The sequence below is a fragment of the Cyphomyrmex costatus genome, unplaced genomic scaffold (assembly GCF_001594065.2).
Source record: "Cyphomyrmex costatus isolate MS0001 unplaced genomic scaffold, Ccosl1.0 scaffold36, whole genome shotgun sequence".
Lineage (NCBI taxonomy): Eukaryota > Metazoa > Arthropoda > Insecta > Hymenoptera > Formicidae > Cyphomyrmex > Cyphomyrmex costatus.
The window spans coordinates 3,525,860-3,537,223 of NW_017277774.1; the positions used below are offsets into that span (position 1 = coordinate 3,525,860).

The 11,364-nt window shown below is 39.5% G+C and overlaps 1 protein-coding gene across 1 annotated transcript in view; it reads right to left on the bottom strand.

The window, feature by feature from the left end:
- Ten-a (Teneurin-a transmembrane protein) overlaps window positions 1-10,497 on the bottom strand; it is a 38,284-nt gene extending 27,787 nt beyond the window's left edge. The window contains exons 1-4 of the mRNA XM_018543115.1: window positions 10,219-10,497; window positions 3,252-3,371; window positions 1,973-2,625; window positions 1,250-1,463 (exon numbers count right to left, since the gene is read on the bottom strand). Of these exons, the coding sequence (XP_018398617.1) occupies window positions 1,250-1,463; window positions 1,973-2,625; window positions 3,252-3,371; window positions 10,219-10,393 (1,162 nt within the window). The 5' untranslated portion in view covers window positions 10,394-10,497. The remainder of the gene's footprint in view (window positions 1-1,249; window positions 1,464-1,972; window positions 2,626-3,251; window positions 3,372-10,218) is intronic.
- Window positions 10,498-11,364: the final 867 nt, after the last annotated feature.

Sequence of the window (11,364 nt, forward strand, 5' to 3'; positions counted from 1 at the left end):
TTAAATTTTATAATATATATATTTTTAAATTTATACATTTTTCAAGTTGAAGAGCTTCCTTTGCAAGTAAAAATACAAAAAAAAATAATAATGAAAATAATGCAAATAATAAATAAAATTTTATTTAAATAGTAAGTTAAATAAAAAATTATTAGAATAATTTGCCCAACAATGTGTCATTTTGATAATTAAATGACAAAAATAAATCTTTCAGAAATTGAATATATCATATAAAATAAATCACATATGTCACATATTAAATATATCATACAAATATAATATTATATATAAAATATATAATATAGAGATTATTATTGTCTCGAAAAGAAATGACTCTTGATTCGAATTCTTATTCGCCAGTTAGTTCTCATTTGCCGTCGCGTCACAACTAATGCAAATCCGTTTTCGCTCTTCAAATTTATCGTTCTTACGATTGGAGCTGACATATTCCACTGACGTGGAACTAATACCGTTTTCGCCTGCGTTTAGGAAAAAGCGACGGGCGAGCGTATCTCTAACGAGGACCGTGAGAATGTCAGAGACGAAGTGTCTCGTTCCCGGCGAATAATCTCGTCATTTATATCGTGCGTCACTCAGTCCCCGGAAGTTCCGGGGCTACGCGAAATTATAACATATCGAACGCAGCTGCGTGCCGCGCGCGCGCACGCCCGTGTATTATTCAAATTCCCGCGAAACAATACGAAACTAATTGTCGCGCCGAATTGGCATGGCTTGACCCATATGTAAATTTGGAGAACTCCGCGTGCATTAATTATAGGTTGTACACAGGCTGGCTGTGTTTCCCACCGACGGGGACTCTGCATTACTAATATCTTGAATCTCCCCGGATAGAGGGCCAGGACGTTCGCTTGAATTATGGGAAAATTAATGATGCTGTGACAAACATGAAGAAATAACGATCCCGGGGCAGAAATAGATGTTCGAGGTAAATGTTTTCCGTCACCCGTGACTTCCGCTAAGCCGTTTTTAAGGCTGAAATATGTGCTGTGACGTCGCGCACATTTGCAATGCAACGTCATCGCTCGTAAATTGTGTGTATTCAGATCTTTTCAAAGTATTCCGATATTCCGATACTGTCGGAATTTTCCCTTTTTCATACGTATAAGAAAATATAAATTAAATTTAGAAGCAAATAAATTACTCCTAAATTTTTCAATATCTCGAAATACGCTTCTTAAATCTACTCCTAAATGCATATCGTTTGATTAATCCTTTATCACCAACTTACGTTCGTCGCAAAAGTTGCCCTTCCAGCCGGGATTACAGACGCAGGATCCTCTAACGCACTGACCATGCTGATTACAGTCAGGAACTTGGCAGTCACCTAACGGTATGTCGCATTCCGCGCCTTTCCAGCCCTCCTCGCAGTGACACATACCACCACCGTATTGTCCGTGTGAAGAACACAAAACCGGACACACGCTTTTGCTGCAATCAGCACCCTGAAATCACAAAGTTTTGTCTCCTTATAATCTTTGATCTTTTCAAATGAACGAATACTTTAAAAATAATTATTGAGTTGGAAGAGAAGTAATGTCGTATTTTGAACTCAAAATTATACATAAAATATATTCTTCAAAAGTGAACAAAATGTTAATTTCACAAAAAAGGGCTTTATATAAAAAGCTTAAAATCTCTACTTTCGAAGGATTACTGTTTTTTTGTATTTCTCTGAGCTTGGTAACTTTTATACATAGAAAATTATAAGCTGAATAAAATGGGAAATTTTTTATCTCACAATCTGTTTATAGGCTGTCACGTGCCAAAAATTGACTAAATTTTCCTAAGATTTTTTGTTATTAAATTAAATAAAAGCATTTCGACAAACTGAATCGACGCGCAGTTTATATAACTAAAAAATATAATTGTAAATCTACATATCAAGATCCGCTTCGACCAAAAATAAGATCTTTCTCTTATTTAATTCGAAGATATTTACACAAAAACACACCTGATATCCGTCTATACAATCGCATTTGCCAAGGTAGCACGATCCACGTCCGGAACAGTCATTGGGACACGTAGTAGAAACACCTTCGGCTTCCGTCACGACCAAAGTAACCTTGTAAGGCTGCAACTCATCATTATATACGGACAGGAACCAGTCGCCGGTATCGAAGTACTGCAGCAGACTAACATTGACCATCAGTGGTTCCACAATGGTCCTCTTGATGAGCACGTGTTGATAAGGCGCGACCGGTTGCGGCGCACGCTCCACGTGGGCATCTTGCGGATTGGTGGACTGCATAAAACTGACGGCAGTGATATCCCTCTTCAGCCTGTGGACCACCCTGCCACCTTTCACGAACTCCACGAAATCGTATTGCGTGACGCTGGGCGCGACGTTCCGTCTGCCGTACACTGCGAAATTCGCACCCCATGGTAGGGTCAAGTTCAGCCTGATGAAAGCTGGCTGCTTGTTGCGGAACTCTGTGTTCCAGAAGTGGTACGGCTGGATAATGGCGGAGTGCGCGACGTTGTAGGCCTGCAGTTCGAGCACCGCTGGCCATTGCTGCGCCGATTGCTGGATCTGCGGATCGCTCTGCTGATCACCGGCGCTATCCGCGGCGCTCGAATGCTCTGCCGTACTCGTAGGCAGGGACTCTACACGAAAGAAAAACACGAGAATGTAACACATTGGATAACACAGTAGTATAAATCGTTAGAAAAGTACAGCAAATAAAATCTAGTAATTTTTTTATAAAAAAAAAAAAGAAAGATCTCTTTCTAACTTATACCACTGCAAAGCGAATTTCATTTAGAATTTAAATTGTAAATGTAAATTGTATGGTGTACAAGTTTAACCAGTGAATAACTAAAAGGGAAAATATTACATTTTTATTTCTATATATAAATGTAGAGTCTTCAGATGGAAATAAAAATAATACATACTATATTTTATAAATAGAATGTTGTCAAATGTTTTTATTTTAAGCCGAGCAGGATCGCGCTCCTTTTATATAACTTTATCGCTTCGTGTCTCTCAGTTTATCTTCATATTAAGTGTGTCAAATGTACTTCAATTGTTCAATTATCTTTTGAAATTGGTACAGCTCATACTGTGAAATCTTTACAGCGGATGACATTTGGATATAGTCCTTGCTAAAGATATTATATCGATGAAACGTTCATCCACTCGCGCTTCCCAAAAGCAATTAGCGTATGACGCTGTGCGCGAGAGTATTTACATCATGCAGAGTAGATGCAAATTAATACCGCTCGATATTTACCTTCTGTGGGGATCTGCGTGGATATCGAGTCGTGGATGTGTGCGTTTTCGTGAGTGACAGCCTTGATATCTTGAACCAGAATGCAGTTAGTGCTGTCTATCGGGCGCATAGAGCTCACTGCTGGAAAATAAACAAAGCCATTCCATTTTAGAATAAAAGAAAGATGAAAATCTACTGTATGTGTGCGGAGAGAGAAGTGCCCCACACGCAATCGCGCGTATAAGACACAACTGTTATATTTGCAACGTACGACCAGTATTCTAGGCGAAATAGTATTGCCCGCGTGACGCTTTTATAGCGTCAGGAATCAAGAACGGCTTTAGTCGAACGTCTGGCAGCAGCCTAATGGGTTCATAAATTCGGACAATCGCTTTCGAATTACGATAGCACACTAGATTTCCCATGACAACCCGACCTTCCTGCTCGAGTAACTTTTAAAGCAACGTATCCCTGTAATAAAGTTTGAGATCTCACAGCTTAAATCACAGTTGTATCGAGCGTACGATATTGCTTCATCAGATCAAGAATTCTGGACTGGTATACGCTATAATACCCTTTTTCTATATCGTTTATAATATTTCTTTTTAACGTCAACAAAATAATAACATTTTTCTCAAATTTCAACAAAACAAGATTATCAATGGTATATATAATATCGCTCTCTTACTTCAAAAATAATGCAATTAAAAATTAAGTTCCTAAAAAAGAAGAAAACTATTTTTCAATTTGACAGACAGTAATTTAATTTACTGATTAAACAATATTGGTAAAAAAATTTCTTAACATGATAAAGTATTTTTACCATTTCACAGTTTTTAGAAATTTTTTTTTATTTGTGGCAATTTTGATAATTCTTTTTCAAAAATCACTGTTTTTATGAAGTTAAATTAATTTTAATAATTGATAAAATATTATAATATTTTCCTATATATATAATTTATGGTAATATGTAGGTAATAAGTAACTCGAAAATCACATTTTTTTAGTTATGTCTTTTGGAGTAAAGAAGTTGTATGTCCAATGACAAATGATATCCAAGATTTGGATGAAGATCCCTCAAAGACCAATTAATATTGGCCGATATAATCCAAGATCCAATTATGTTGATGCTATATTAGTAGTTATCTGGAGTTTCAGGCCATTTATATTAATGTTTTCTGAGCGATAAGTGTAAGTTCGTTGAATTTAAACGCCATGATAAATTCGGCAATAAAACCCTTATCCGTGGCGGGATATTGCGGTTTAATTAATTATCTGTCTCGTGCGCCGCGAGCGCCACGAATTAATTACGCGGTTTAACGAGAGTTTTTAAAAAGCGGCAGGCCCGAGCCAACGCAACCCCGCCTAACGACCTCTTGGCTTATCAACGCAACAAAACATCGATAACGCATAATTGAATTCGCGTGTTATTGCCGCGCGGATGATTTGACAAATCGCGATTCGCCGATACACTCGGCGTCGATATTTAATGGACGCGTTTTCGCGCCTCGCGATTTATCGTATCGCGGATTCTATAAGCTTTCTATCGTGATAATAGCATTCGTTATTGCGCACGCCTCTATACCGTTTCTAGTGGAACTGCCATTGTTATGTACGTTATTATTTTATTATATATTTACAGCTTTTTGTTAAAACATACAGAAAAAATATAGTGTTGAACAAAATGGAGACCCATAAGCAAACACGTGAATATTTAAATTAGATAATTTAATAAATGCAGAATAAAATACTTCATTCCCCCGATAATTTTCCTATAATAATTTGTCTCTAGCTATAGAAAAGTCTTTCGTGCAGATGATAGTCCTTGACAAGGTTCTTCGAGGTAAGGAAGCTGTGCGATACGTGCGAGATAAGGGATTACGCGTACACGTGAGTTTTTCGTGTACGTACGCATACGGACACGAGCGAGCGCGCATACAAGTACACATGTACGCACGTCAGACCGGAGATAGGCGAAATGACCGGAAAAGAGCGACTATTCCTTCGGGATCGACGTTGCCTGGCCACCATGTAACTATCGCTGAAATTGAGTTGCAGTGAACTGTGAATGACCTTATTTCGCGTATATGCCAGTCAGCGTGGCATCGTTTTCGTTCCCCCTTCACGTCGCTGCAACTCAGCAATCCAACTTTCCACATATCGCATTGGATGTCTAAAAAAAAATCTCGCAGTAATTTCGACACACTAATACTACACGATTAATAGGAAAAGGACGCATCGTTTTATACATTAAACAATCGATATTTGTAATATACTTCAAAAATCAGTTTTCCTATATCAATCTTCGGTAATGCAGCCGTGCGTTTCTCAGTTTATCCTACATAGACTTTATTTTAGTAACGCTTTAATATCGTAGCCGTTGGTTTCTAAAATATTTGACGTTGTAAATTAGGAACTTCGGATGGCGAGTGCAAAATGAGCTCGCACTTGGGATCTCTAAGCAATTTAATCTACCGGCAGCTGCGACCTCTGAGACATCCTGTGTGTTTAGCTATAAGGACAATACTGCGAAACAAAGTCATCTTAAAATTCGATATATATGGAACGTGAGATTGCCAAGTTTTGACGATGAGCCACCGGAAATTTAAAATGGCCATAATGCGAGCTACGGAAGGGGTCGCTACATCGCCTGCTACCTTGCCTTTGCAAGGATAGAAAAGGCGAGCGCGACTGTGAAGGACAGCGGGCACGTTTGTGGGGGGAGGGGGGACCAGCAGAGAGGGGGGGAGGGACGCAAAGGAACAACTTTTTCAATTATATACCTCCGGATCGATAGAGCGATTCATTCCCGAGAATGATTCCCGGATTATCGTAGGATTATCCCGCCGCCACCCCAGCCGGCCCGTTCTACCGCCCACTTCCGCTCGTACGTTATAATGAAATGTTTACAATCGATCCGTCTACCCTTTCGTTCCGATCCGCCGAAGCGTGAGTCCAGACACGACAGCGTTATCGAACTGCCTGCTATGTCGTTATTATTGACGAGTTAACTATTAATGACGTAGTAATAAAATGTTCTCTCGTGACTGAAAACAAGCAGTTGAATTACATCGTGGTCTTTCAATGACAAACCTCTCCCATAAAAAGTTGTCATTTTAAAGTTGCATCAGTTTCCAATGAAAGATTTTTGCATGAGAGACTTCAAAATTTGTATAACAGTCAAAGTCCAGCTTGCAAGTGTATTAGACTTTATTGTCCGAAATCGAGGAATCTAAGAGGATTTTACGGGAAAAGGAAAAGATACAAATAGCTGGGCTGCTTTGTGTTCCGCGAATTTGTACAGCATTTTCTTCTCTCTTACTTTTAGTTTTGTCGCAGAGTATATGTAATTCGCGTTTTAAAAATTTAAATACTTATCAGACATGAGCAAAAGTACGTATAAGCAAAATGTTATTTTTATATGACTTATAAAAAAAAAGTGACAAACAAAATTGTCCAGCTTTACTCACGACCGTTTGTCAAAAGGAATTATCATTGCAACAGTTTCGTTAGCTACTTGCAAATGAAATCGTGGAAGAGATCCACGTCGGAAGTGGCTCGTCGCAAAATGATTTTGGTCCTATGAGGGCCACAAGCGAGCGAGCAAGCAAGCAGACATACGTCAAATTACCGAAAAGCAAGGCAACTCGCGTACATGCAAAATTCGTGCGTTTCGGAGCGAGGCAGAGGAATGAAATGAGGAGGAAGGGTTCGCGCACAGTTTCGTGTGTCTCGCGGTGTATGCGCACGTATATACGCAGCCGTGTGTATTTGTGCGCATATGTGTGTGCTCGCGGCGAGAGAGGGTAGACGGACCTGCAGCAACCGTAAAAGAGACGCGGGCGCGGGGGAGGACAGAGAGGGGTAACGCTGGAGGTTGGCTGCGGGGTAGTTTGGATACAGTAGCAAACAGGCAGATTGGATTCCAGACTCGATTTACTGGAATGCAGAAATAACAGCTGGCGAGCAGTCTCCTCGAGGCCGAGAACCGACTTTGCAGTCTCCACCACATCCCTCCCTTTTCCTGCGACACGCAGACAGAACGGGGAGGTGGAAGAAGAACATGGACGCCGAAGTCGAGATGGACAGTACCGCAGAGGAGGGATGTTTATAGATTCACAGAGCACAATACGGCTCCAGCTATTCTCGCGTATATCCCTTCCTTCTCCCGTCAAATCCCTTTTAGTCCCTGCGACTTTGGATGATGAAGTCTAATACATTCGCAAATCGGACCATGACCATCATACGGATTTTCGGATGCAAAATACAAAAACACGATTTGCGTGAAGGTGCAGGATAAGAGGCAAGAAAACGAGTTCCTTTCTGTTGTACGCTGATAACAGGCAAGCATTAATTCCTCTAATCGGACCCAACGCCGTAGAGATGCAGTGATTTTCAAGCCTGTTCGCGCGTATCTTTGGCCTCGCACCCCGTTGGTTCCTGCATTAGCATAACGGACATGGTGGAGCCATTTTCCCAGACCTTTTTGCAGTAACGATAACCTAACGTGGTTCTTTCAACGTTGATCTTAACGACGCGGATCAACAAGGACGATTTGTCTCTCGTTTTCTTGCCGCGAGCTCGTTAATAGAGCCGGCTACCAACGGCAATAATGTCGTCGTAGTGTTTAGTTTCAGTAAGATTTCACGTTTACATACATCGCGGGGTTTTGCCATTGTTATTTATGCAGGAAAGTTTACCAATGTTAGCCATAGGGCGCACCGAGGTAGTGCGCCGTTAGTTGCACGGCTATCGATTTGTACGTCGGGTAGGCCATTGCCCTGCGAAATTGCCCGATTCGTTTAGCAAAGACACGTACTTTTAAATTCCGATAATCCGCTCCTCCTCGAGCGAATACAACCAAAATTTAAAAAAAAAAAAAAATTTAGTTCGATAACATTTGAGAACGTTGAAGGCACCCTAGTGTTGCCATCCGAGATAAAGTACCTTTCTGTGTCTTCCGTAGAGTTCCGTTACTATTATTTTAACGGATAGAAAGGCGTGGTATCGATTCGTATGAGTTCACCTTTTCTCCCCGATCGTACGACGACGCGGGTGTGTAGTTCCTCTGCAGCTACGAGTGTTATGGGTAAAACGCACCCCATGCCACGGAAACGCTTCCTCGCTATCGACGGGCAATATTTTTGCCTCTCCCTAACCGGATGGAGCCAACCACTCCATGTTAAATGAACCATTACGCTGGCAATGTTACGCCGTAGCTGCGCTTCCTACGGAAGATCCGGACTTCCGCTGTTGAACAGTATTTAATTTTCCCGAATACAACTTTGTACATCGTCTACGCACGATCATATTATTCTGCTCTATACGGATATGATAATAGTAATCCAACAACAAGAGAAGCTGAATTCAAGATTAAAGGTACACGATTTTAGTAAAAGTAAGAAAGAAAAATATAATCATAATTCTATTTACTTTTCGTCATATTTCTTTTTTATGTGCACATATATTACGTAAGAATTTTTCTATAACATAGATGAAAATCATGAATACCATGCATCTGAACACAGTGAAAATAATTCTTTTAGGGCAGTATATCGAAAATCTGTAAGACAACATACCTTTGGCAATATCTCTTTGAAACAAATGTTTCAAGACAACGTAAAACAAAAACGGACTCGCGTGTTTTATAACCAAAAATTGTTTCTATCGCAAGAAAATGTAGTGTTTAAACAATCGTAAAATAACGCTGATGCGTGCCAATGTTATGTATATCGACATTACAAGAAAAGTGTCAATATATCGTAGGTATACAATGTGTTTTGTAAACAAATATAATACTGCTGCACTGCATAATATTTCAAATATTACTTCTCTCTTTTTCTCGCACGAATTTAATTGATTCTCTTGTACTCTTCCTTTTTATTAATGTCATGCTTTGTTCATTTGATTCCGCTTTTGTTTATCCAATTTTAAATGTATTATCTAAATTGACTTGTTATTATGGTCTTCTCTGAAAAAGGTGTTTTTATAAATAAATTTATTTTTTACTCTTAACATTTTTTTCTTTAGAAATAGCATGAAAATACGAATTTTGCGTTTGCTAATATTTGTGAATCTCATTTAGTTATGATTTGCATGATTACGCGAAATTCGTCATGCCTTCACGCGGAATGTTATGGTGTCAGTCATATGTATAATCCCCCTCTGTGCGTACAGGGATTAGCATGGTGCAGTAATGCCGACGTTCCGATGGATTTTAGCATTAGGTGGGTTGGGTTAGTCGTAACCAGATTTGCAAGTTAATAATGAATTATTGTACCGTGAATTTCGGGTCAGCCAGCAATAGAATTGCGTCCGACTATCCGCCGGCGGCTATGTTACTACTCGGACGTGCGCTCTGGGACTAATAAAAACGGCTCATTCAAATTTACATTGAGGCAAATATTATTTATGAAATGGTTGCATTAAATAGCTGTCCCTCCACTCTCTGCATACATTACAGATATAGATTTGGTTACATATATCTTTAGCACAGCTTCATTTCACGTTAATCTAATCAGATATTTATTTAGTATACGATTAGATTATTTGTGTCCTAGGCACTTTTTCTTTTTAAAATATTAAGAGCACTTGCCTAAATAGCAAGATGAAAAGTGCAACGACAAGTAACGAAATCATTACTGTCGTTAAGAGTTACAGAATAAAGATTTTAATGGTGTCTTTAATGTCAACAAGGTGTCATTAAAATGTCTACTTAGGTGACTGAACAATGATCTCTAACTTTTTCTTTTTTAAATACACAACTTTATAAATATTTTCTAAATACGTTAAAGTATATACGTAAGATTAATAATTTGGTATACTTGTACAAGTAATGAAAATTAACCCGAACACAAACTATTAAAAATTAATCTAAAAGTAGTTGTGTCATATATATTCAGAGCTATAGCAGCTACACGCATTCGATCGCGTTCAAAGTTATGAGATAAGTTTGTTTCAGCAGAGGTTTAATGCAACGATTACTTACCAGCAAAGTACGCCAACATCGCTGTCAGCGCCACAGCCAGGAGGATCAGAGCGATCGAGAAGCATTTCCAAGAGCACCTGTGCTGACAACGTTTGTCGATGTGAAAACGCGACGGTGAATACGGGGAGTAGTGCGGCACCGCTGCGGCACGAAGCGGAAAACCTGGCATCACCATGGCTTGGCCTTGCGCGCCTACCGTGGCGGTACCGCCATTTCCGGCACCACCTAAACCGCCGCCCAGAGAACCCACCGTCACCTGCTGTTGCGGTGGCGGAAGCCTAAAACAACAAGAAATAACCAATGTTAGAATACCGCAACCTTGCGAAAATCATTAAACCGCATGATTACGCGTATTACATACATATTAAATTATGCAAGATAATTATACATTTAACGTATCTAATATAATATGAAAAAAAAAAAAAAAACGATTTTGTTGAAGTATTTAAAAATTTAGCTAGATACATCTAAATAATAAATCTTTTGTTACATTATCATCAACGCTTAAGCACTCTAATTTTTAATAATCCAATAAAATTATTTTCAGATCTATAGCTAAATTTTAAGATAGATATTAGGTTTCAGCAAAATCGTCCTTTTCGCGAATAAGTTATTTAGACTTGAAGTGAAAATTTTAACAGTTAGTATAGTCTGTGAAGTTTTAATTCTAATTGGTATTTATGCGTCTAGTAGACCCGAAATAAGATGCTTTAAGTGCTTAAGTGCTTTCATATAACTGTAGTTAAGAATTAGATTAAGACGCTCGAGTCACTTCGATGATTCGAAAATACCGCGATTAATAACTGCGAATCGAATGATCGGCTATGATGACAAATTGTCCGTATGATTGCGAATCAGAACGTAGTCGACGTCGATTAGTATCTCCCATATGTCTCGCTTACTGCTGATTATTAGTTAAATTCATGCCGATACTCATCGGCGTATCGGTGCGTCGGGGTTATGTAATAAATGGGATGGTTGACTGCAACATACTCCAAGCGGGTCGCTTGATCCGACGTCACTCCGAGGGCGATACGCACCGGCGATAAATCGACGACCGGTATCTGTTTGGCGCACGTGTGCCAAGCAGAGGCGACGATCGCGTCGTGGTACGTACATACATAGACCGGAGAGAGCATCGGCGGT